This window comes from Petromyzon marinus, chromosome 3, assembly GCF_048934315.1.
Source record: "Petromyzon marinus isolate PM22_M1 ecotype Great Lakes invasive population chromosome 3, UKy_Petmar_22M1.pri1.0, whole genome shotgun sequence".
In the NCBI taxonomy this organism is placed as follows: domain Eukaryota; kingdom Metazoa; phylum Chordata; class Hyperoartia; order Petromyzontiformes; family Petromyzontidae; genus Petromyzon; species Petromyzon marinus.
Genome location: NC_133669.1, coordinates 25,147,740 through 25,174,712, shown reverse-complemented (window position 1 = coordinate 25,174,712; position 26,973 = coordinate 25,147,740). Strand labels below are relative to the sequence as shown.

The following is a 26,973-nucleotide window of genomic DNA, read 5'->3' as shown; positions in this document are numbered from 1 at the left end:
GCCGCTGGAAAACGGCTCTCGTGCCAATTTTCCATGCGAGAAATGGCCAAAGTTGGGCAAAAGCAGCCACGTGAACTCAGAAAAGCGGAGGCACCGATTGGCTGTTCAGTGTCGAGACGCGCTTTGCATTGCTGTTGCTTGAAGTCGGCGTGATTTGTATGCTACTGTAATACTGTTGGGGGCGATGTTGTTTATTAAAGCGCGGTTTAATGAATGCGAGACTAAACACATTTGACATGGCTTTTTAATACGCCATTGGGAAAGGAAATTGCTTCATAAAACCGTAAAAACGTAATTACGCACCGACTCCATAATATTAAGTTATTTATATCGGCGTACTACAGAAAACTATTCATTTAGAACTAGGTGCCTTTAGAGGAACAATCTCTTCAGAGATTATTGCAATGCATTTTCACACACTTTTCGAAACTAGCACGGGCTTAAACCGTGTCTGCCTGCCAAATCTCATCTCACTCTGCCCCTTCTCGTGTGGCCTCCACTCACTCACTCACTCCACCGAGCTGGGCCCTCACATCTCCAATCGCCTCAAGGCAAGGCGGCACCTTTATCTACGGGACTATGATCCCATTGCTCATCCTCACTGCTGATGTTGCTGCCTTGCAACCGCCCAGTTCAAGTCCAAGCTCAGGCCTCCTCCTGCTCTCCTCCACGTGTGATGATTTCTCTCCCCATACCCTGCACGGGATTCTATTTACATTGCAGTACGATTATTTCCCTCTCTCCTCCGCTGTAACATTTTGACAGAGACACCGAGTAATTGATCCCACTGTGTTCAGCGTGCCTTGTAAGCGACGGACTATTCTCATTCCCTCACACACGCAACCTCCTCTTGTTTACTCCCCTCCTGGGTCTCGCCTGTCCCCAATATTCACGTTAGAAATGCGGCACAGTACGATGCTTAATATGAGCATGTCATGAGCGACTGTGGAATCATTAGCGAATGCCTTATCATCCGGGATGACAGCTCGTTCACAGTGCAGTGATCCGTGATTACAGCGGTCGCAGGAACTCACGACACGCAACGTGGCTGGCTCATCGGTGGCGCGAGTGGCTCGCCATTGGAAGGTTGCGAGTTCAAATCCTTGTTGGGGGTTGACTCAGCCCATCATCCCTCTGGGGAGGATAACATTAGGGAAATGAACAGTTGTTGTTCTATTAATAGACTCGCCCCCGCCATAGCAATGAGGAATATCCACCACTGGCTCGGGGCAGTAAACAGGAGATGAGCCTCAACGGTCACGTGAGGAGGAAATCACTTCAACTTTTGTTTACATACGTGTATTTTGAAGGTGGGAAAAATCGATTCTGACGCAGGTCATTCGATGCAAGCATCGTCAAGTTAAAAATTGATATGAAAATAAAATCCGTGCATGTTTACACCTCTCGCGGCAACAACAACAACAACGTGGTTCAATCGTAACCCTGCAGAGATGGGGCGTCGAAATCGTATCAGCTGCCGTGTTAGAGTGGGCATCACGTTCGGATGTCGGAACCAAGTCCAAGCTGGCTGCTCATATCTGAGTCAGCGGAGCTTCATCAGTTCATGGCCAATTCCTTTTCGACGGTACTTTTGGCATGTGGAGTAAAACCACAAGTAGCCGGAGAAGACCCATGGCCATATGAGGAATTATACTCATAAGTAAAACACGGTGGGTTAAAATACCCACTTGGTGTTCCATCTATTTCTGATCCACCGATCCTTGCCTCCAAACCGCTCGATTGCAAGCACACACCACACCTGGATTTCGATGTGGTGTCTATCCACTGCACTCATGGAAATTTTCAGTGTTGTTTGAAATGACAGGCAATTTCCAGCAATGTGTCACGAGTCATGATGTGGCCCTAACATTTAAAACATAAAAAATGTGAACAACCATTGTCTGGTGCCCTCTCTCAGCCTCACATATGCACAGCAGAGGTGATATTTAAAAGCATTTCTTGGGAACGAAAATAAAAAAAATGGAATCATCATGAGCCATGATCGAACCACTTCAGCATGAAGGCCGGCTGAAATGGACACCCTCCCTGATGATCCTGTGATGCAAAAATGAATCGAGCTCCAGCACATGAGCACATCACTCCATCATCACTCCATTTCCACGTCGTTTGTCCGGTTAACCTCCTTTAACTGCCACTCCTTTACGAGTCTCGACCATTGGCTATTATCCTTTTAGGGGTGACACATCCTCCCCGTGCCCACTCACCGTTGTAAACACTCAACGTGATGTCACTAACCTGTACACGTTGTGAACACTCAACGTGATGTCACTAACCTGTGCACGTGATGAACACTCAACGTGATGTCACTAACCTTTGCACGTTGTGAACACTCAACGTGATGTCACTAACCTGTGCACGTTGTGAACACTCAACGTGATGTCACTAACCTGTGCACGTGATGAACACTCAACGTGATGTCACTAACCTGTGCACGTTGTGAACACTCAACGTGATGTCACTAACCTGTGCACGTTGTGAACACTCAACGTGATGTCACTAACCTGTGCACGTTGTGAACACTCAACGTGATGTAACTAACCTGTGCACGTTGTGAACACTCAACGTGATGTCACTAACCTGTGTACGTTGTGAACACACAACGTGATGTCACTAACCTGTGCACGTTGTGAACACTCAACGTGATGTCATTAACCTGTGCACGCTGTGAACACACAACGTGATGTCACTAACCTGTGCACGTTGTGAACACTCAACGTGATATCACTAACCTGTACACGTTGTGAACACTCAACGTGATGTCACTAACCAGTGCACGTTGTGAACACTCAACGTGATGTCACTAACCTGTGCGCGTTGTGAACACTCAACGTGATGTCACTAACCTGTACACGTTGTGAACACTCAACGTGATGTCACTAACCTGTGCACGTTGTGAACAACGTGATGTCACTAACCTGTGCACGTTGTGAACACTCAACGTGATATCACTAACCTGTGCACGTTGTGAACACTCAACGTGATGTCACTAACCTGTACACGTTGTGAACACTCAACGTGATATCACTAACCTGTGCACGTTGTGAACACTCAACGTGATGTCACTAACCTGTGCACGTTGTGAACACTCAACGTGATATCACTAACCTGTGCACGTTGTGAACACTCAACGTGATATCACTAACCTGTACACGTTGTGAACACTCAACGTGATGTCTCTAACCTGTGCACGTTGTGAACACTCAACGTGATGTCACTAACCTGTGCACGTTGTGAACACTCAACGTGATGTCACTAACCTGTGCACGTGATGAACACTCAACGTGATGTCACTAACCTGTGCACGTTGTGAACACTCAACATGATGTCACTAACCTGTGTACGTGATGAACACTTAACGTGATGTCACTAACCTGTACACGTTGTGAACACTCATCGTGATGTCACTAACCAGTGTACGTTCTCTGGTCCATGTGCTCCTCTTTCTGTCTCTCCGTGTAATTCCAAGCATGCTTCTCTCGGTGAATCTTTGCGGTTCATGACAGAAAACACTTTTCTAAATCACAGGAGTTCACGAGGTTGGTTGGACTATAAATTGTCCATTGCTTGGTTCCCAGTGATCTTCATTAAAAAAATGTATTTATGGATGGCTAAGAGTTTCAATATATTTTGCGGAGAGGTCCGCATTATTACATAATTATACAACATTATACCGACCATGCACAAACATAACATTCAAATCCTACCAGAGAGGCTATGCAGGATAGCATGAGGTGCGGTGTCTCCAGTAATCGCAGTGAATAAACATTTGCTTCGCATGCACGCTTCTGCGAGCTACCACTGCCATTAAGTGGCACGTTCTGCATTTCTCACACGTGAAAAGCAAGCTGCAGACATTATCTATAATTACATCATGGCATTATCAGTAAAAGCACATTCATGGCCGTGAACTCTAATGTTTATACGTAAGGATTTTTTTGTGCTGTTATCTGACACGCAGCAGATGGCCAATATATTTATTTCCCAATAGCCCTGACCTGGGGGTCTCCATGGTTCTGGCCTATTGGTCAAAATGTTTGTTACCGATTCAGTAAGATTCCTGGCGATTAGCAACAGCATTCGCGCATGCACACGAACTGTCAGCAATATGTCCAAAGGCATACGCTCAGTATGCATTATATTTACACTGCTGTATTAGTAAGAGCCACAATTAAACGGTTACATTTCATTTGCCGCGTGACAAAACATTCTAAATGCATTAACTTCTTTAAAATCGAAGCGGTCACCATAAACGTTGAAACAAATCATCGCTTGTGATCAGGGAAGTGTGTTGCAGTTACATGACGGATTGTGTACATGTTTGACCGTAACGTCTTCCTTGCAATTAAGCGCAAGTGAGACGTTCCTTGCTCGGTCCGCTCTCATTCATCCACGTGTTCCGCAGATTGTTGTCTAAGCTCCCTGGCAACCCCCGCTGGCTCCGCTGCGTTGGCACGTTGTTATTTTGCCATTTAAATCCTCCTCAACACGCATAAAACGGCAGCCACAACGACCATTACCAAAGCAGCTTTCATGCTGCAACACTTGTAATCTCGCGCGGGGAGACCGCGCGACGCCGACGCGCCACGCACATTTGCGCGGGGCCGTCAAACGTAAAGCGGCCCCCTTTGGAGACACGAAAGACGGCAACTCAGTTCATCGCCATCGTGAATGTGGACATCGCTGGGTTTGCCTTGAATGAGAAGTGGCTCACTGAGGCTGGTGGAGTGGAAGCGCCCGCGGTGCATGGCCCCACGAGTTGGCGGGAAAGACTCTCCCGGCCCTCTGCGCTTGCGCGGCAGAAGGTGGCTTACACGAAGTGCCTGAAGTGCTCAGCTTGTGAGGCTTTCTCTATGCAGGAATATTGTTCATTGCCCGCTGCCAATTTCGGCGGCGTGTGCTCGCGCGCTCGGGGTGTGTTATTACCGCCGCTTTGAGTTGAAGACGCACGTGATGAAATGCGACTTCATTGCCGTTACTGGTTTTATGGTAACGGCCCACGTGTAACATTTAATCAAGTTGGTTTTTTTGTTATTATCAGAGAAGGAGACTTATTTTTTTTTTTCCAAATGAAATTGGGATAAAGCATGTCAATTCTGTTCTAAAGTCGTTTTCAGACTTTGCACTTTTAAAGCTCAGCCATGAACAAATGACCATTGAAAGCATTCCATCCCATTAACCACCCTGCTAAGTACATCGTCTTTTTATATATTTTTTTTACTCACTAGACCTTTCTTGTTAACGAATGCACTATTTTGCAAAGGTCTGGAAAAAAACCCCATAAGGGAACAAAACAAACTATTCACCCTCGAGAACACAGCGTGAAACGTTAATCTGTGCCTCCAAGTTCCAGCAACTGACTCGGGGTTTTCTTTTCCTTTCCGTTTCCTCGCTTTGTGTTCCCGGTGGGATTCTTAGTTGGAGAGAACCCGTCGTGACGGTGACCAAAACCTTCAGAGCTCAGCGGCATTCTCCCAACAGAGGAGGCTCTGTTCACCGCGGACACAGCTGCCCTGCAACACATTCCTGCGCGCACAACGCTCTCGGCCTTCGCGCTGCACTACGGTCAGAAAAGGGGGTCCCGGCTCCTATGGCTGTACGTGTGCATGTTGAATCTCTTTGGCAGCGTACGTAGCGAACGGCGCGAATCGGAGGCTTTCCTCCCACACGAACACGTCGAGGTGGAAAGCCCACCTCAAGAAGCACAACGTGCTCTCCCCAGGCAGCGAGGTCGGGACGTCGGCATCGGCGAGCCGCCTAATGCAGCAAACGCTGAGCCGGCCAGCAATCCCGGATCGCCTCCTGGTAAAGTTTGAGAACGCGGTGGTTGATTTTGTTATCCACGGTGCAATCTCTTTATGAGCCATCGACAGCGACAAGTTCAAGACCTTGGTCCACACATTGATGCAGGGATACGAGGGCCCGTCGACCCGCACTGTCATTCGCAGGATTGTCGAGCAACACGCCATCATGCTGCCCATCGTCAGGGCGTTCTTCTCCAACCTGGATGTCGCCATTTCGCTCACCATCGATGAGTGGTTGAGCCGCAACCTGAAGGGATTTTGGATTGGCACGGTGCACTGGATCGACACCAAATCTGGTGCGTCGAAATCCATGCTGCTGACGATCCTCGATGTGCAGTCCGGAAGGGGTGTCGGCAAGCGCATTGGCACTGCTCTGTTTGAGCACCTCCAAAGCCTCGGGCATGATGTCTCGACGAAGCTGCTCGCTGTCACCAGCGACACTGGCTCCGATGCAATCAGTACTGTCAACGCGGACGCCGGATATGAGAAGTTGCGGGCTTGCCACTATATTCGCTGCGCGGATCATTCGGTCCAGATCGGCATTGTCCAAGTTCTCAAACTGATCAAGTTGACCAACGCCGAACTGCGCGAGGCGCCCGTCCATATCAGGCGCAGCAAGGTCGTCCGGCAGTCGTACCGCCGCGAGGCCGAGATCGCCAAGCTCGCCAGCAAGGGAGCCGACCCAGCAGGACTTGCCGACCAGGTGGAATTCGACGGTTGACATGGGAGACGATGCCATCATCACGCTTCCAGGATGTGATCGGCGTCGGTGTTTTCTCTGAACTGCAGAAGCAAAACATCGAGGGCGTGACAGCATTCCTGCGAATGCCGCGCCAGGTCATGACCTCGTTGGCGGCAGACCGCAAGTCGACATTGGATCTCGTGCCGTCATTGCGATTGCGGTGAATCCACAGCTGCCGAAAACGTCAGACCAAGACGAGCTGGCTACACTGAAGGCCATGATCCGCTCTGTCCTGCAGCATCGCTACTCGGCCGTGCTCGCGATCCCGCCGACGGCAGTCGCTGCCCATATGGCGGAGGGGTCGCTGTTCAGCGCCCTGTTCAGCAACGTCGGCAGCTCCATCGATGACGGCGATGAAGTCGATCGTTTTCTGAGCATGGGCGTCAGACCGCCAGCGCCTTCATTGACGTAATGCAGTGATGGTCTCCCCGCAAAGAGCTGCTCCCCGCCCACGACAAGATGGCCTGCGACTACTTTAGAGCGCCAGTGAGATCAACTCCCTGCGAACGCGCGAATAGCGGAGCCGGGCGGGAGTTCACACGTGTGTGCCAGTCGCTGTCGTTGACGCTCTTCATCCAGTCCATGTGCTTGCACTCATGGATTGCGGCCAGCTGCCTCAAGGTCCTGTCTAAATGGGCCGGAGCGGCGCAGGATCTTATTGCCTGTCATTCATCCGAGGACGACGGCAATGACGAACTTGATCAGGTTGTTAATGAGATAGTCATCAACCAAGACGACTGGGATGAGGTTATGGAGGGCGGTGAATAAAGCGCTCTACTTAGCATTTACCTATTATAAACCTTTTTCATGTGTAGTACCCCGTTAATTACCCTGTAAATCGGGTAATTTGATCGTGGTAAGGTAAAAGGTAAGGTAAAGGTAGGCTCGTTGTTTTTACCTTTTACCTTACCTTGCCGCGGTCTAGTGCGATCATTCAAATGGCCGCGCTGCTCCCAGATTCGGCTGTGCGCTTGGGTTTGTGCACAGCTGGAGATTTTTCGGTTTTGGAAGTGTCCACCTCGTACGCAAGCAGAGTAAGAGTCGGGTCACGTGTACCCGCTGGGATAGATGGCCGGATTACAAGCAGTAAAAATTGCCGGATTTGTTAACACAGATACATGTTACAGCATTGTGATTTTTATGCTACATACGTATGATTATGTAACTTTACGAAGCTAATGTGACATTGAAAACATATATTTGTATGTTATTTTAGATTTCTTTGTCGCCCAGGCCCTCAAGTGAGGCCCACATAGCAAACATGTCATGACACGTACACAAATATTGAAAATCTACAGCGTACACACTATATGTTTATATAATGGATGCAGACACACAGGTCTGTCTGATGGTCATGTGACACAGTCCCCTTTCACATCTACCCACGAAAAATCCCCATTGCTGAGCTACTGCAGTCATATCTGCCAATGCCCAAAACTGCTCTGTATTCATTTCTCAATGACCTACACTGGGGTTCATATGAAAACATGAACTGACTGTCACTGACTAGGATCTCTGCTGTTATCATCTGACAATGGACACTGTATATGCTGCTCATTTTCCCTCCATTATTTAGAAACATCCGCTTAGAGTATTTGGCTGCTGTAAATTTCCACATGATAGCCAGGTTGCTTCTGAATAAGAGCTACATAGCTCAGTGGGCCTTACCTGGTAAAATAAAAAAAAAGTTAAGTTTTTCGTTTAGTTTTTAGTTTAGTTTGACTCCCTTCCCCCTGCCAATCATGCTGTGGGCTCCCTGAACCCGTTTAATCCTAGGCTCAATAATCAAATGTTTTGTTCCATCTACCAATGACTTACTGCCTCTCTCTACAAAATAAACATGCACAGTGTTTAGGTGTGGGATCTTGAGATGCACTATTTAATACAAATTGTACTCAACTGTATTACTGTGTTAACTTAAAGCTTTTGTGACTGCAGGAATTCATATTATTTGGGTCTTTCGGTAAAGTCACGTAGATAGGTTAAAAAAACAAAAAACTACGACGTTTTGATCGCAACACAAGCGGTCGTCTTTCTGAAGTGTTTTGTTATTTTCTTTGAACCCATCGACGTGACTTTACCGAAAGACCCAAAGAATATGTATTACTGTGTATATATGTAGTGTACATATGTGTCTTGTCATGCCCTGCAAGACACCAGCTGGATAATCACCACACACTCTAAAGGTCAGATCTCTTGCAATTCTGTTGTCGAAGGGTGAACTTATTTCTAATATGCTATGGTCAACGTGCACAGAGGGCTATGGAATGCAACTTAGTGGGTAATCCAGAAAGATTCCTGCCATTTGATGCATTTATTCTTCATTTTAATGCTGAAGCCCGCTGATTAAAATGCCACAAACAGCATGGCTTGAATTCATGTCGGCAGTGTTTCTGTAGCATTATTCCAAACTGTTGGTGTCATTACCACCAAGTTAATAGCAGCGTTAAATTAAGCAGAAATAAAGAGCCCTTAACCAGCAAATAGCGATGCGGCTTACTTCTTACACCTCAACAGCCTCGCAACATCGACACAACCAAGACAACCGCCGATGCAGCAACGGCAGCCGCGTTTCACAAGAGCCATGCGCACTTTCATTTAAAAACGTAAGCCGACGGTGGTGCGATCGGTATGAACCTAATTTGTGCTGTTCTCCACAGCACAGCAAGCCGAGAAACATTTCAACTATTTTTTTCAGCGTGGCGTAAGAACCGTCTCCAACGGTGGCGACGTGTCTGCCCATAATAATAAGTGGAAATTTTAATCGTGAACTATTCTCAGGAAGGTCTGTTCATCCACCGCCTACTGCCAATACCACTGGGCATGTGCAGCTAACTGCAAACCATCTTGTTTTAAACGATACTATTTTATTTTACCAGGTAAGACCCACTGAGCTATATAGCTCTTAAATAGAAGCGATCGGGCCACAAATGATAGCTCAACGAAGTGGCTTGTCATGGTGTGGAAATTTATAGCAGCCATATACTCTAAACGTATGTTTCTAAATGTGTGAGGACCCGGAGAAAAATCCACGCAACCACAGGGAGAACATGCAAACTCCAAATATACAGACGTCATGGTTGGGATTGAACCCACGACCTCCTGTTTACCAAACAAGGGAGTTACCATCTCGCCACCATGGCACCCTTGTTGGCACGCGTGCCGTAGTATATCCATCACTTCACCCTTTATCCACTATATCCATGGACATTAATTGTCTTATTTCCGAAGCCCTTGTAACTTTGCTCAGTTCAAGAGAAGCGTTAACTCTCACCTATTACTGCTTTTATATTGGTGTTTTTGGTTGGCCGCTTGATCTTTTGTGCATTTCCACAGCAAATATCATTTTTTTATCGTAATAAAATGAGTTACCTCCCTTGGCTGCATGATAATTCTAAGCTTGTGTTCATTGGTTGTCAATCCAATAGCAAATTGTAATGAAATCCATGTGTGAAACTACCAGATGTCCCGGTTCCGGACAGCCATAGTGGTGTCGTGAAACCTTTGTGAACGTTGGGATTTTTGTCCCAGTCGAACATTGTGCTGGCTTCATGCTCGACTCGGGATGCAGGCAAAGGGCGGAGCTCTCTGGGTAATGGGCGGGGCTACCTGAGTAATGGGCGGGGCTGTATGGGGAGTGGGCAGGGCCTATGAGTAGTGGGTAAGGCCATCTTGTGAGCTCAGTCCCCTCTGTGTGTGGATAGGAACAGCGGTTGAGTGGGCGTGGCTATGTCAAAGTGGGCAGGGCTTGACAGAGGCAGGAGCCGCCAGCTCACCTACCGCGTGTTCTGGTTGAGCCTTCCAGAGATTTGGTGGTAGCCTTATTCCACGTGGCCTCTCTCCTAACTTTCAGTTGTCCTAAGCAATTGACGTTCATCATGTGACCTCCTTTGCCAGTACCAAAATATGAGAATAGGTTTTCCCCTTTTTTCTGGCGGCGGCGTGTGTAGCAGCGTGAGTGTAAACTGTGCGTGAGTGTGTGAAAATGTTAGTGAGAATGAGCTGCGTGTGAGCTGCGTGTGAGTGAGCCGTGTGAGGGTGGCCGTGACGAGAGGGACTTCTTCGTTCGTGTGTGTGATGGTGTGGTGGGGAGCGGTAGTGTAGCGGTTAGCGCACTGCGCTATGAACCTGGTGACCCTGGTTCGATTCCCGCTCACGGCCAACACCAGTGACGATTATCTGAACCGGTCCCGGGCCTCCCCTAGGTCGACTCAGCCTCAAATGAGTACCTGGTGCGGTGTGTAAACATTGCCACTAGGGAGACAAAGGCGGTCGGGCGTGGTGCTGGCCACCCACCCCCTCGTGTACCGTTCCGGCCTTCATAGGTGCTCGCTAACAGCACTTGCCCTGTTAAGGCTATATGGGGGATCTTTGTTCTTTGTTATCTTTGTGGTGATGTGCACTCTGTGTGAGTGTGATAGTGTGGTGAGTGAGGCCTGGTTGATCGCGCCCATGGCGCAGTCTGAGTGAGGCCTAGTTAATAGTGCGACGGACCACAAGCTGTGTTCCTGCCAAGGCGGCATTGCCACGGACCCCAAGCTGTGTTCCTGCTAAGGCAACATTGCCACAGACTCCAAGCTGTGTTCCTGCCAAGACAACATTGCCACGGACCCCAAGCTGTGTTCCTGCCAGGGCAACATTGCCACGGACCCCAGGCTGTGTTCCTGCCAGGGCAGCATTGCCACGGACCCCAAACTGTGTAAATGCCAAGGCAACATTGCTACGGACCCCAAGCTGTGTTCCTGCCAAGGCAGCATTGCCACGGACCCCAAGCTGTGTAAATGCCAAGGCAACATTGCTACGGACCCCAAGCTGTGTTCCTGCCAAGGCAACATTGCTACGGACCCCAAGCTGTGTTCCTGGAGATCGTCAAGACGGCCAAGCAGAGACACGAGAGGCCAAGAAACGACATTCCAGTCGTGGGCTGAGCTCAAGGAGGGCTAGCTCGAGCACCATCCTGAAATAAGGTGGTGCAAGCGGTTCAGCCGAGCCCACAACAGCTAAAAATCTGCTGATTTTTAGCTGTTGTGGGCTCTGCTGACGGCAAGACGTTTTCTCGTGCTCGGCCTACAAGTATATATATTTTTTTCTTTTCCACTTGTGTGTTAATCTGTGTTTACCCCGGATATTTTAGAGATGGCAATTCTCCTGCTGTGTATCATACTGCTGCCATATCTAGTGCCACACTCAACTCTACAAACAGCTACCCTCATTACTTTGCGTCCATACTTGTTGCTCTATTTGCCACTACACCTGCTAATGAAACAGCTCATAGATGCTTCTGCACTCCATTGTATCCTTATAAACCCTATCTTTGTCCCATTACTTCACCAGCACTCCTTCCAAACTTCATTCTGCTCTTAAAAATAACACCATCTGCGAGCTACTGCTATTCGTCCAAGGTTCGCCGCTCTTCATCCTTTCACAGAAAATACTTGTGCAAACTATTAATTATACTTTTCTTATTTCTGGGTGGTATTGAGCTTCATCCTGGCCCAAATGAAAAGAACTCGTATAATTCTGTAGATTTTTCTGGCAGGAAAGGTGTTGGTGTTCTACATGTCAACATCAGAGGGCTTGTGATTAAATTAAGTCAACTAAAACTAGAAGTGGCAAATCTTGACCCGGACATTTTTTGCCTAACAGAAACATTTCTCCTGCCGTCAATGACTTGCAGATTGCGATTGACAACTACAACCTTTTTCGGCTTGACCGAGGATCTAAAGGAGGTAGAATTGCCATCTATGTTCGTAATACTATTGCATGTTCACCAGCTCACTCCTTGTTTAAAAAATGGTGCTTTGAAGGTCTGGCTCTAAAAATAACTCTCCCAAATAATCAACAGATATTGGTAGTGTGCTGCTATCGACCGCCTAGTGGGAAGGATGTTGAAGCTGCATCTGCACTGAGAGAGGTTTTTTGGGGGCCTCCCTAAAGGTGAAATAGTTTTAGTGGGTGATCTAAATTGGAATTGGCTAAACCCGCCAGCCGTGGCCACAAATTTAGTAGATTAATTTCATCTGTTTCAATTAATAAATGTCCCCACAAGACCCAACCTAAAAAATCCAGGACAGTCATCTCTGCTTGACGTCCTATTGACAAATGCCCCTCACAATTTCACACTGACTGGTGTTCTGGGTAATAACCTTAGTGATCACTCCTTCATTTTTGGGGTGAGATCATCAGCCAGACCCAAAGCCCCCCCTAAATTGCTTGAGCAGCACTCTATGAGACACTTCAGCACTCAGGCATTTACTAATGATGCGCTTCACTCGGATATTGACAAGGTCTGTGATATCCCCAAACTGACTACGACTTGGGAGACCTTCAGGTACACGTTTCTCCAAATTCTTAACAAACATGCTCTGTTGGTTAGATTTAAAACTAAAGGCAACCGCCCACCATGGTTTGATCCTTTGATTACAAAGTTTTATGAAAACTAGGGACAAGGCTTGGGCATGTGCTCAGAAAAGTAATTTGGTCAATGACTGGCTAAAATACAGGATTTTAAGGAATAGATGCGTCAAAAAAATACGGCATGCAAAAAATGCCTACTTTTCCTCCACTCTCCTGGAATCACATAGAAATACCAGGATTTTCTGGAAAACAATCAAATGTATTGAAAAGGCATCCAAAACAGACAATCTGCCCATTGAGCTTAACCGAAATGGGGAATATTTTTCAGATCCCAAAAAAATAGTTGACAATTTTAGCCTTCATTTTTCTAAAGCTGGTAATCTTTTGATAATGTATTGGGAGTCACCCCTGCTCATGCAAATTCCTACACCCCTGTCCAAACATTAAACGAATTTAGTTTCCAGCCAATCCACGAAAGTAATGTTCTGAAACAACTGTCCTACCTCAAAGGCTCCTCCTCTACCGGAGCAGATAGTATTCCCGTCTTTGCTCTACTAACTATTGGTCATACAAACCTATAGCCCATATTTTCAACCTGTCCATCAAAGAAGCATCAGTTCCTCTAGAATGGAAACATTCCTATGTCCGTCCACTTCACAAAGGGGGCCCTAAAGATGATCCAAATAACTACCGACCTATCTTAATTTTCTCCCCGTTGATGAATTTTTTTCCTGTCCACCAACAATCTACTACATCTAAAACAATCTGGGTTCCGAAAAAAATACAGCACCACATCTGCTGGATTAGACTCTCTGAATCACTCATAATAAAGGTTTTTGGGTTAGATCGTGTTTATTTATAAATGTGTCGTAACCCTCCACCACCCGACACGGCCAATCAGCAAAAAAAAGTGTCACGTTGACAAAAGACAAATAATTCACTACTTCAGCCCACCGGTGTGTTGAATAGTTAATCCACATTTACAGTTTGAGTACGACGTTTCGCTGGTAAATACATCCAGCATCATCAAGCAATTCGCCAGAATGGTAAAGCCCTCGCTTGCTCCCGGTTTTTATATAGAGCAGCAGGGTGACGTCATCACTTAACTCATATCAGGTGCAGTGATTAGAGGCGGAGGGGGGGGTATTGTAATTATATAATCGATTAGTAATCAGTCATTGGTTATGATTAGTAATGAGTTGTAGATTAGTAATTCTTTAAATGTAATGTGTATTATTTAATAATACGCTTCCAGGCCGCACTAAGCCGGTAGCTGTCAGAGCGATTAAAGTTATTCTTGTTCCTCTCAATTTCAATGGATTCTCTAATTAGTCTTTGCCAGTAATAATTCGTTTTACACACCACTGCAACATTGTCAAAATCAATTGAGTGTCCTTGTTGACAAGCATGTTCTGCCACTGCCGACAGTTGTGTTTGAGATAATTTAATATTTCTCTGATGTTCTTTTAGTCTTACGCTGATGTTACGTCCCGTCTGCCCAATGTAGCAGCTGCCACATGAACAATTAATCCGATATACACCTTCTGTTGATAGTTCAGGTAATGCATCTTTAGTGCAAGATACTAGTTTTTGAATTTTGTGTACTGTACCAAATCTTACTGTAATGTTTTGCTTTTGCAGAACACGGGCTAATTTGTCAGTTACTCCTGAGATATATGGAATTTTTATTGTTTTAACAATCTGGTCGCTTTCAGTAGTATTGCTTTGCGATCGTGATTTGGCATTCAGTGCTCTGTTAATTTGAGCATTATTGTAGCCATTCTGTCGTAGTGCGTCTTTAACGTGTTTAATCTCTCTCACTAGACTTTCACCATCTGACACTGTTTTCGCCCGATGTACGAGCGTCTTGATAAGAGAGGATTTTTGAGCTGGATGATGATGTGATTCTGCATTCAGATAGGCATCAGTGTGCGTTTGCTTTCTGTAAACGCTGTGTGTTATTTTACCGTTTAGGCCATGTCCAAGCAAAATATCTAGGAATGGGAGTGTGTTATTCACCTCCATTTCCATGGTGAACTGGATGGCCGGGTTTTGTGCATTGAGATGATTTAGAAAATCATTAAGTGTATCTTTACCATGTGGCCAGACAACCAAAGTGTCATCCACATACCTAAACCAAAAGGATGGTTTTAATGTGCTCGAGGCAAGTGCTCTTATTTCAAAGTTTTCCATGTACAAATTTGCTATAGCAGGGGATAAAGGAGAACCCATTGCTGCTCCTTCCTTTTGTTTAAAGAAATCCCCTCTCCATAAGAAGTAAGTGTTATTTAAACAATGGCCAGCAAGTTTCGGAATATCTTTTTGTAAACCGGTATTCTTTACTAGTGTATCAAGTAATTTAAGCGATTCGTCCACTGGAACCTTAGTGAATAGAGAAATCACATCAAAACTTACCAGAATATCATCAGGAGTAAGTTTAATATCTTTAATCACATTCACAAGATGTTCTGAATTTTTTATGAATGAAGATGCCTTACCGATGTAGGGCTGTATTTGTTTGGTTATATATTTTGCTAATTGATATGTGGCAGAGCCAACTGTACTGACTATGGGTCGTAATGGGATGCTGATTTTATGAATCTTTGGTAGCCCATAGAGTCTAGGTGGTTTTGAGGCCCTTGGCTTAATTAGGAATTGCTCATTTTTAGGGATTAATGAATTTGCAATTATTGCAGTGGTCTTACGTTCTAAAGTATTAGTTGGATCTCGTTTAATTTTAATGTAGGTACTTTCCTCTAGTAAATTTCTAATTTTATTATCATAATCGGCTCGTGACATCACTACAGTAGTGCGGCCTTTATCAGCTGCTAGGATTTGGATATCCTTATTTACACGCAGCTCTCTTAAGGCTTTTGCCTCGTTAAAGCTAATATTTACTTTTGGAACTTTGCTATTCTCAATTATTTTAGCAACCTCATATCTAGTCATCTCTGCCTCATTATGTGGAAGGAGTCTAACTGCTGATTCTACCTCAGCAATTATCTCATCCACTGGAATTGTGCGTGGGGTAACGGCAAAGTTAAGGCCTTTAGAAAGGATAGAGACCATGTCACCGGTAAATACAGTGTTGGTCACTACGACAGAATGGCTACAATAATGCTCAAATTAACAGAGCACTGAATGCCAAATCACGATCGCAAAGCAATACTACTGAAAGCAACCAGATTGTTAAAACAATAAAAAATCCATATATCTCAGGAGTAACTGACAAATTAGCCCGTGTTCTGCAAAAGCAAAACATTACAGTAAGATTTGGTACAGTACACAAAATTCAAAAACTAGTATCTTGCACTAAAGATGCATTACCTGAACTATCAACAGAAGGTGTATATCGGATTAATTGTTCATGTGGCAGCTGCTACATTGGGCAGACGGGACGTAACATCAGCGTAAGACTAAAAGAACATCAGAGAAATATTAAATTATCTCAAACACAACTGTCGGCAGTGGCAGAACATGCTTGTCAACAAGGACACTCAATTGATTTTGACAATGTTGCAGTGGTGTGTAAAACGAATTATTACTGGCAAAGACTAATTAGAGAATCCATTGAAATTGAGAGGAACAAGAATAACTTTAATCGCTCTGACAGCTACCGGCTTAGTGCGGCCTGGAAGCGTATTATTAAATAATACACATTACATTTAAAGACTTACTAATCTACAACTCATTACTAATCATAACCAATGACTGATTACTAATCGATTATATAATTACAATACCCCCCCCCCTCCGCCTCTAATCACTGCACCTGATATGAGTTAAGTGATGACGTCACCCTGCTGCTCTATATAAAAACCGGGAGCAAGCGAGGGCTTTACCATTCTGGCGAATTGCTTGATGATGCTGGATGTATTTACCAGCGAAACGTCGTACTCAAACTGTAAATGTGGATTAACTCTTCAACACACCGGTGGGCTGAAGTAGTGAATTATTTGTCTTTTGTCAACGTGACACTTTTTTTGCTGATTGGCCGTGTCGGGTGGTGGAGGGTTACGACACATTTATAAATAAACGCGATCTAACCCAAAAACCTTTATTATGAATAATATTGGTCGCGAAAGCCTACGTGTTTCTCTGAATCACATTTACAGTAGATTGATAATAAGCAGTACTGTGCCTGTCTTTTTCTAGATCTGTCCAAAGCTTTTGAAACAGTAGACCACAACACCCTGCTTAGTAAACTAAGTTGCCTCGGTTTTTCCGAAAACGCAGTAAAATGCTTACAAAATTGCCTCTTTTCTCGCACCCAAACTGTATTCACAGATGGTTGGAGGTCAAACAGTGTTAAGATAACAAAAGGGGTTCCACAGGGTTCAATCCTTGGCCTCCTTTTGTTCTCTCTTCATGTCAATGACTTGGGCACTGACCTGGATCATTCCAGGGTAAATCTTTTTGCAGATGACACGATACTGATTACTGCTGGCCACTCTCCGGATGACGTGATTGCTAAGCTACAGGGTGATTTCAACAAACTACAACATCAGCTAGTTGCTCTTAACTAGTCCTGAATACCTCCAAAACCAAGGTGCTATGCTTCTCACCAGGACTAAAGCAGGAAGTTATTTTCCCAAATTACATTCCATAAATAATTATCAAATAGAGCAAGTCAAAATCTATAAGTATATTGGGGTCATCCTGGATTCAAAACTGAATTTTAAAGATCACATTGTTTATATTGGTAAAAAGACAAAAAAATTGGTTTCCTGTATCGACACAAGTACTGCTTCCCCCCAATGTTCCGTTTGGAATTGATAAAAGCTACCATACTGCCTCTACTTGACTACTGTGACACCGTGTATAAATCAGCCCCAAGTACTGTACTGAAGAAGCTTGATTCCATCTATCACTCGGCCTTAAGATTTACATTGAACTGCCCATATAGGACTCACCACTGTGATCTCTACATTGGGTCAAACTTAACATCTCTTAATGTTCGACGGCTTGTGCACCAGATCTTATTTATTCACGATGTATTTACAAAAACATCCGCAGACTACCTGCCGGATCTCCTCTCTGTTTCAAAGAACAAATTTGACCTCAGGTCTTCGTTAATTTACCAGCTTCACATTCCCTATTGCCATACAAAAACTGGAGGAAGAGCCTTTGCTATTGATGCCCCCAGGGTCTGGAATGCTATTGCCAATAAACTGCAACTTGAATCGCTACCAATGAGATCTTCTCTCAAAACTGCTCTAGAGGAGTTGCACAACCCTAGCTGCCACTGCTATTCATTGGCGTAAAATAAAATGAAATGTTTTCGCTCCGGATGACGCAGCAAAGTATTATCTGTATTTTGATTTAGCGTGCTGATCTTAAAGGTGCATTGAAAAATTTGATACTCCGACTGATGCTTCTGTTGTTGTGGAGTAACTCATGCAGCCAGCTATGGCTCTAGGATTTGATGTTACATGTTATTTATGTAGTTTATTGTAAAAATTCGGTCACAGTCCCTATGATCACTGTTACGTTGCAATGATGGCTTAAATTTTTTTGGTGATTTCGAAAACTTTTTTTGATTTGGACATGTTTGTTTTGTTGTAGTATGGAGTTAGACTGATGGCCTTAATCTAAGTTTTCTTGTGGTTGTTGTTGTTTGACTTGCATCCCACTGGGATTTTTTGCACACAGCGTTGGTGTACGGTGCTTTTTTTCAGGAATATTTTGCTGTTTTTTTTTCATGGATTTTCGTTTGTACAGTCACATAGTCACTTTAAGATGTTTTTCTTGTTCGTGTTTTTATTTTTTTGTTTGTGGTTGCACCCGATTCAAGAGCTAAATGGCTCACAGGGCTATACCAAAATAAATAAACTGAAACTGAGGTGTTAAGATGTTAAAACACCAAACTGAAACCTTTTACAAGGAATCATGTCTGCATTAACCACAATACTTGTGGTCGGAATGCAAACTAAAAACATACTCTGATAATAAATTGCATTGTCTTTGAAACTGATTGGTCCACACCAGAGCCATCTTTCTTTTGAGCCTAGTCTCAAAACGGTGTTAGTATACAGCTGTACGCCTTCTGGCGTCCTCTGGTATACAGCTGTACACCTTCTGGCGTCGTCTGGTATACAGTTGCACGCCTTTTGGCGTCGTCTGGTATACAGCTGTACATCTTCTGGCGTCGTCTGGTATACAGCTGTACGACTTCTGGTGTCGTCTGGTATACAGCTGTACGCCTTCTGGCGTCCTCTGGTATACAGCTGTACACCTTCTGGCGTCCTCTGGTATACATCTGTATGCCTTTTGGCGTCCTCTGGTATACAGCTGTACGCCTTTTAACGTCCTCTGGTATACAGCTGTATACCTTTTGGCGTCGTCTGGTATACAGCTGTACACCTTCTGGCGTCCTCTGGTATACAGCTGTACGCCTTCTGGCGTCCTCTGGTATACAGCTGTACGCCTTCTGGCGTCCTCTGGTATACAGCTGTATGCCTTCTGGCGTCATCTGGTATAAAGCTGTACGCCTTCTGGCATCGTCTGGTATACAGCTGTACGCCTTCTGGCGTCTTCTGGTATACAGCTGTACGCCTTCTGGCGTCCTCTGGTATACAGCTGTATGCCTTCTGGCGTCCTCTGGTATACAGCTGTACCCCTTCTGGCGTCCTCTGGTATACAGCTGTACGCCTTCTGGAGTCATCTGGTATACAGCTGTATGCCTTTTGGCGTCCTCTGGTATACAGTTGTACGCCTTCTGGCATCGTCTGGTATACAGCTGTATGCCTTTTGGCGTCCTCTGGTATACAGCTGTACGCCTTCTGGCATCGTCTGGTATACAGCTGTACGCCTTCTGGCGTCCTCTGGTATACAGCTGTACGCCTTCTGGCGTCGCCTGGTATACAGCTGTACGCCTTCTGGCGTCGTCTGGTATACAGCTGTACACCTTCTGGTGTCCTCTGGTATACAGCTGTACACCTTCTGGCGTCCTCTGGTATACAGCTGTACGCCTTCTGGCGTCCTCTGGTATACAGTTGTACACCTTCTGGCGTCCTCTGGTATACAGCTGTACGCCTTCTGGCGTCATCTGGTATACAGCTGTACGCCTTCTGGCGTCCTCTGGTATACAGCTGTACGCCTTCTGGCGTCCTCTGGTATACAGCTGTACACCTTCTGGCGTCCTCTGGTATACAGCTGTACGCCTTCTGGCGTCCTCTGGTATACAGCTGTACGCCTTCTGGCGTCGTCTGGTATACAGCTGTATGCCTTTTGGCGTCGTCTGGTATACAGCTGTACACCTTCTGGCGTCCTCTGGTATACAGCTGTACGCCTTCTGGCGTCCTCTGGTATACAGCTGTACGCCTTCTGGCGTCTTCTGGTCTAACACCGTTTGAGATGAGGCTCAAAAGAAAGCTGTCTCTGCTGTGGACCAATCAGTTTCAAGGACAACGCATCATATTATCAGAGTATGTTTTTAGTTTGCATTCTGATCACAAGTTTTGTGGTTAATGCAGACATGATTCCTTGTCAAAGGTTTCAGTTTGGTGTTTTAACATCTTAACACCTACAGTATTTTGTTGCCAGAAAAAAGGGGAAAACCTCTTCTCAATTGACGTCCCTTGTCTGTTTACATGTCTCGATGTGTGTACCATCTGCGATCTTGTTTCCAATCCATGCCATGTGAAGCGGCATGCCTTGTAGAATGCTCCTTTTAGATGAAACGACATTTATAACGGCGATATAACATTTCATGCATTGTGTATATTAAATACACACGTGCACAAAAAAACTGGAATGTTAGAGAGCTCTGTATGAGCCACATTCACTTTCTTAACAAAACAGTGGCAACACATTGCCGGAATGTTACCACATTGTTGGTGTTGAAAATGTCAGCACATTTTGGGCTAAAAACTGGACAAAAAATGAACATTTGCCAATAAGCACATCATAGCATAATGTATTGTATACCTTTATATTGTAATTCATGCACTGGCCAAGAATCATTCTGAAGTAGTAAAACAAACTACTTATTTATTAACTGCTATTTAATAATGCATGTGTCATTATCTCTTTTGGTAGAAAGACGGTTCATACATTAAAAATTGTGGGTTATCCCAATAGTGCACTGTGACATTCCCCACTTGTAACAAATAAAGGGCTGTGCTCTGCTAGATTTTATCGTCGTTTTTTTTATTTAGAACATTTATGACCTACACCGAGCCGTATAATGGCCCTTCTCAGATACAGTTTTCAAAGTGAACATATCCATGCAGATGCCCTCTGAGGGGCCTCATTCTCAGAACGACTTGCATGGCAATGCCTTGGGGCCCCTAGGTCGGTTGTCAACATTCACATCTCGCCCCACTCTCAATGCCAGATGATCACAGCGTGCTTAAGACGTCCCTCGTCACTCGCGCACAAAAGTGCCTTACCGCTTGAAATAAACCGAACCATTTAAATCACGAACAAGCCCAACATTGAGCACCAAAGATTGGTGCATTTCACTCCGTAATTCACCATTTGATACTCCGCTTTACACCGCTTCACCATGATGTCAAATGCTGGCAGAGATAAGCCAACTCTTTAAGTGTGGTTGGTAATCTGTAATGTGGGTAAAGCTGTAAAAGGGCGTGACCAAATCAACCGCACAGCGCCGATCTCGTCTGACTTCGGAGGCTCAGCAAAGTTGAGCCTGGATAATGCTTGGATGGATGACCACCCTACTCAAACCGGATGTCATAGGGCAGCTTGGCTACGTGGAGGGTAACAGAGGGCGGTGCAGCAAAAGCCATTACTGTACTGTACTTCCATGCTACTACATCTATGCTCCTCGCGTTCACCATCCTGCACTGACCAGCATGCAGAGGCCCTCATCCAGCTGTGGATTTACAAACGGGCTGTACCAGTACACAATTCTATATGAAGGGGCACTGCATGCATCATCACGCAGGAGCTCGCTTTGGATGTTCCAAGTGCCGTAGTTGCTGTTGCTGGTTATTTTGCACGAAAATCTTTCGGGCCTCTACTTAGCCACTGAGAGTTCAACAAAACCAACACGCAGGTCACTTTACTCCTGTGCTGTCCACTTGTACGAAGCGATGAAATGGAAGTACCAGTAATTATTGTGTACAAACCCTCGTAGCAATTTCTTTCTCCCAGTGGCAAGAGGATAGCATATCACAGCTTGCGTTGCGAAAATTGGCAAGATAGCACTTTGTCAGAGGTAGAAGGATGAGGCAGACTAAATCTGTAACCCCAAGCCCGACCACGACCCTATAGCCCATCAAATAGATACATAAATTCACATCTAATAGGGCTTGTCTCATGTGCAATGGCGTGGAATCTATGGAAGCTAGGAACTTGAGTAAATCAAATAAACATAAAACATACTTGTCTAAAGACAACATGGTATTCTCCCAGTTAAACCGTTTGCACGGTGAGCATGTGATCTACATGAATGTGCTCATACCATGTGTCGGTGCATAAAGATGCACAGGTAATGCACAATGCGAGATGGTCGTGCAATTATAGCCACGCAGCCCATAGCCAATCGTATCGAAGAAAAATTATATCGAATTATGCACATTTCCCAGAGCCAGTCTTCACATATTGAGACATCAACGCTTCACTTCTCAACAATGCTAACATAAAAGCCTGGTGACGTATAACTCCAAAATGTAATTTAGCTAAAATAGTCGTATTTTTTGTGTGCATCCTCCTTTGAGTAGACACGATCAATAGTATTCTTTGGAGGCATGTGGTGCATTAACACAGCAGCTCAATGCTGCATGCAATAGATTATTTATCAATACTATTTTCAGAAAATGTTCCGCGTCTTTAATTAGAGATAATACATTAATTCAGCGGATGGGTTTGTTTCGAGGCGGCGGGCCTTTCACTTCTGAAAAATCCGAATGGGTGGAAATACTAATTCAGCATCTTTGTAGCCTCGTGTGAGAAAGGTTGACGGGTGTAATTGAGGCATTTTGCGGCATGAATGTTCCATTCAGCGACTGTCCTCCAGCAGCAGCTCAGCAGTTCTGCGTGGACAGCTAACGTGCTCAACTACAGGCGCTGAAGGAAATACAACAGTCGTCGTTTTAGCCGTCCTTGGGCCTCCTACTCATAAGCCCTCTTTTAATTTCCACCATGATGGCGTCCTTCGCAAAAAAAGTAAAATATAAAAAAAGTCTAAGCGATTTATTTCTCAAATTGAACAAATTATTTCGTGATGATGACCCTGTTGCTGCGTTGGCAGTGGTGCAGAAGCACAATTACCAAAACAACTCAGCACACTTGTCAAGAACACAGCCAAATATATCGCCGGCGATGATTGAGGCAATGGCCTTTCTGGGGTATCTGCTGTGACGAAGGGCCATTGCCTGAAATGTCACCGATTTATTTATTTTTCTTTAAAGGAAGTGTCGTTGGTATGAGTGTGGTGAGTTTCTTTCTTAAATCAGCATCGAGATGGTTAAATTTTGACTTAAAACGTTTGTGACTGCAGGAATTCATATTCTTGGTTATTTCGGTAAAGTCACGTAGATTGAAAATACAAATTTGAAATAATAAAATTAAAATTAATAAATTGAAAATAATAAAAGCAAAAAACCCACGACGTTTCGATCGCAACACAAGCTGTCTTCAAATGCAACTGCTTATAAAGGGTTTCCAAAGTGAGTGGGCGGGGGACGAGAGCTGACTTTACCGAAAGAACCAAGAATATAGCATCGAGACCTTGCTTGGATCCTGTTTATAGCCCTGAGTCAGTAAGCGAAAATTCCATATTTCAAATGATGGAGGTGAGTCTCTCCAGGCAACAACCACTGTTGACTTCCACACAGTGGTCGTGATGATGGGCTGAGTCAACCCTTTCTGATTGCGAGCCGCTCGCTCTACCGCTGAGCCACGTGCCTTGTGAGAAGGGCCAATGGCACACGGGACATGTTCACTTCTGGAGTGTGTGCGTGCGTGACACCACACTCTACCCAGATAGCAGAATGTAGCAATGTGGTATCAGTGTACACAGCGGGTAGCAAGGGGCACCGTGCGAGCTGGAAGGACGCAATGTTTACCTGCGTTACAGTTACTCCAGTAGCAAGGCACAGACATTTGATGTAAGCTGATGAGCTCGAGTGGCTATGGAGCTCTTTGTGACAGGTGTCCAGCCCAAAGCTGGGGTCTGAAATGGCGGAAAATGAAAGCTGCTGCTGGATTATCGCAGTGGCAGGTCTGGTTATCATAGCACCCGCATCTTCGTGCCACGCCAGGTACCGTGGTTACTGGGATAACAGGGCTGTTCGGTTGACAGGGCAAGCATTAATTCGTTACCGCACTCCCATGATTATCCCATAACCGTCGTACCAGGATTGCTCAATGGACAGGGTTACCACAGTATTATGGTTACCAAGTTAACATGTAAGCGTAGTACCATGTTAAATACTGCTAACAGGGTAACAACGATAGCTGGGTTCTGGTAGCTCGATTCCCTACCACCAGCTGACCGTGGTACCCAATAATTCGATATTACCATGCAGCATGGTTTACACGTTACCACGGCTACCATTCTATCGGGCCATCGAGTTACCATTCAATCAGGGTTTGCCAGGTTGCACTGTTAACCTGCTCACAGCATTACCATAGTTACTCGGGTCATCGTGTTACCATAGTTACCGGGGTCATTGAGTCATACCACGGTGACCGGGGTCAGCGGTGGACCATGGTTACGGGAGCTCGTCGCGTTACCACGGTGACCGGGGTCACCATGGCGACGGGAGCTCCCGGCGGCCCTCACCTGCAGGTAGGTCTCTGCCTGCGGCTGGAAGTCGCTGTGGAGGAGCTGGAAGCCGAAGCTCACGTGCGGGAAGCTGTGCAGCCACGACACCCACCACTCCGACGTGTAGTTCACCGCGAATGCCATGGCAACGGCCTGTCCGCCGACACACTCCGCCTGCTGTTGCTGCTGCTTCTGCTGCTGTCTCTACTGCTGCTGCTGTCTCTACTGCTGCTGCGGCTGCTTCTGTGACTGCTGCTGCTTCTGCTGCTGTCTCTACTGCTGCTGCGGCTGCTTCTGTGACTGCTGCTTCTGCTGCTGTCTCTACTGCTGCTGCGGCTGCTTCTGTGACTGCTGCTGCGGCTGTCCTTTCTTCTATAGCTTCTCTAAGAGCTGCTGCTGCTTCCGCTGTTCTTTCTGATGCTGCTGCTGTTTCTCTTTCTTCCTGTCCTGTTGTTGCTGTTGCTATGAATGGTACTGCCTCTGTGTCCCGTGTTGTTGTTGTTGCTGCTGCTGCTACTGTTTGTGCTGCTGCTGCTGCTACTGTTTGTGTTGCTGCTGCTGCTGCTACTGTTTGTGCTGCTGCTGCTGCTGCTACTGTTTGTGCTGCTGCTGGTACTGTTTGTGCTGCTGCTACTGTTTGTGCTGCTGCTGCTGTTTGTGCTGCTGCTGGTGCTGCTGCTGCTGTTTGTGTTGCTGCTACTGCTACTGTTTGTGCTGCTGCTACTGTTTGTGCTGCTGCTGCTGTTTGTGCTGCTGCTGGTGGTGGTGGTGGTTCCCCCGCACGGCGCTCGGGCATCTCTCTGTCCCGGCGACGCGCTCGGTGCCCAGCCGGCAGTGTTTCTGCAGCTCCACCGCCTGTGTCCCCTCTCTCCCCTCCTCCCTGCTCCCTCCCTCTCCCCTCCTCCGTGCTCCCTCCCTCTCCCCGCTCCTTCCTCTCTCCCCTCTCCCCTCCTCCCTGCTCCCTCCCTCTCCCCTCCTCCCTGCTCCCTCCCTCTCCCCTCCTCCCTGCTCCCTCCCTCTCCCCTCCTCCCTGCTCCCTCCCTCTCCCCTCCTCCCTGCTCCCTCCCTCTCCCCGCTCCTTCCTCTCTCCCCTCTCTCCCCTCCTCCCTGCTCCCTCCCTCTCCCCGCACTCGCTCCCACCTCTCTCCCCGCTCCTTCCTCTCCCCCCGCCGACAACAGACTGCCCTCCCCTCTTGTATCCCTCGCCCGTGTCTCCCACCACCACCACCAGCAGCAGCAGGAACAACAAAGCCCCTTCACGACCTCAGAATGCAGTTCGAAGTGCCCCAGGTGTTCGCGAGCCCAACTAACCTGTACGGGATCTCGCGTGAACGATTTGTTTATTTTGTTCTGTCCATCATCATGAATGCATCAATTAGTGATTTCCTATTCACCTCACAGGTGGCGTAATACACGACTTTCGCTCACTTCTTTCTCAATATAAATCTCTCCCCACCACGAGACTCTCAAAATCAGTTTGACTGTAAACTGCTATCCGCCACGTGAGATATATCGCATGTTTATTGATTTGGGGTGTAAGGGTCCTCTTTTAAATGTTTGAAATGTCGGTACCGTCTGACCCCTTTGGTGGTTTCTAGATCTGCCACTCGTCTAAGTTGATTGACATCCGTTTCTGCACACTCACTTTCATTCTTTCCCCAAAAGTTGTAGGTTTTTTTATATTTTAAAATGCACCGTTGCTGGTCCACGTGAAGATGGAACTCGTGGCAATCTCCTCACGGTCAGATACAGTACATCACCGTCTCCACTGAACTAAATTGAGCAGACAATGGAATTAATCGGGCAAATAGCCGCAGCTTGTGGACACCACGTGAGGCAACGAAAACGCTCCGTTCAAGTGTCCCCCCGTTTGCAAAAGTGTTGCCTCGTGGTGTCTTAGCGAAACTACAAACGAAGCCAACCACTCGTGAAACGAGTTCACGCTGGGTGGACCGTTGCACGGCAGGGCCGTGAGATGTGTGGCGACTTGTGGAGGCCTTCATCCAGCAAGCAGTGGATTGACCATGACCGATGATGACGTTTCCAAAAAAACTCATTTCCGGAAGAGCCCACGGGTCTTTGTTGGGGCAAATACGCCACCTGGCGTCACCATAACCGATGTGCCAGCGGGTGCTGCAGATCGCGTCCGTAATTACATAAGGGAAGGTTCTTTTTGGGGCGTTCGAATACAAAATAATAAAAAAAACTCAACACATTCGTCATTAACACTGGCCTTGTGGAATACCACATGGTTTCTGGACTAAAACAATACATTTGTACAGTATTCATATGTCGAGAGACACGATGGAGTTCTG

The 26,973-nt window shown here is 46.1% G+C and overlaps 1 protein-coding gene across 6 annotated transcripts in view; it reads right to left on the bottom strand.

The window, feature by feature from the left end:
• LOC116957883 (protein tweety homolog 1-like) overlaps positions 1–25,536 on the bottom strand; it is a 143,534-nt gene extending 117,998 nt beyond the window's left edge. For 2 of the 6 annotated variants that reach the window (XM_032980322.2, XM_076053422.1), the window contains exon 1: positions 24,677–25,536. In XM_032980322.2, the coding sequence (XP_032836213.2) occupies positions 24,677–24,802 (126 nt within the window). In that variant the 5' untranslated portion in view covers positions 24,803–25,536. The remainder of the gene's footprint in view (positions 1–24,676) is intronic. The other 4 variants (XM_032980340.2, XM_076053443.1, XM_076053425.1 and 1 more) reach the window with 3 other exon arrangements.
• Between the last annotated feature and the right edge of the window lie 1,437 nt (positions 25,537–26,973).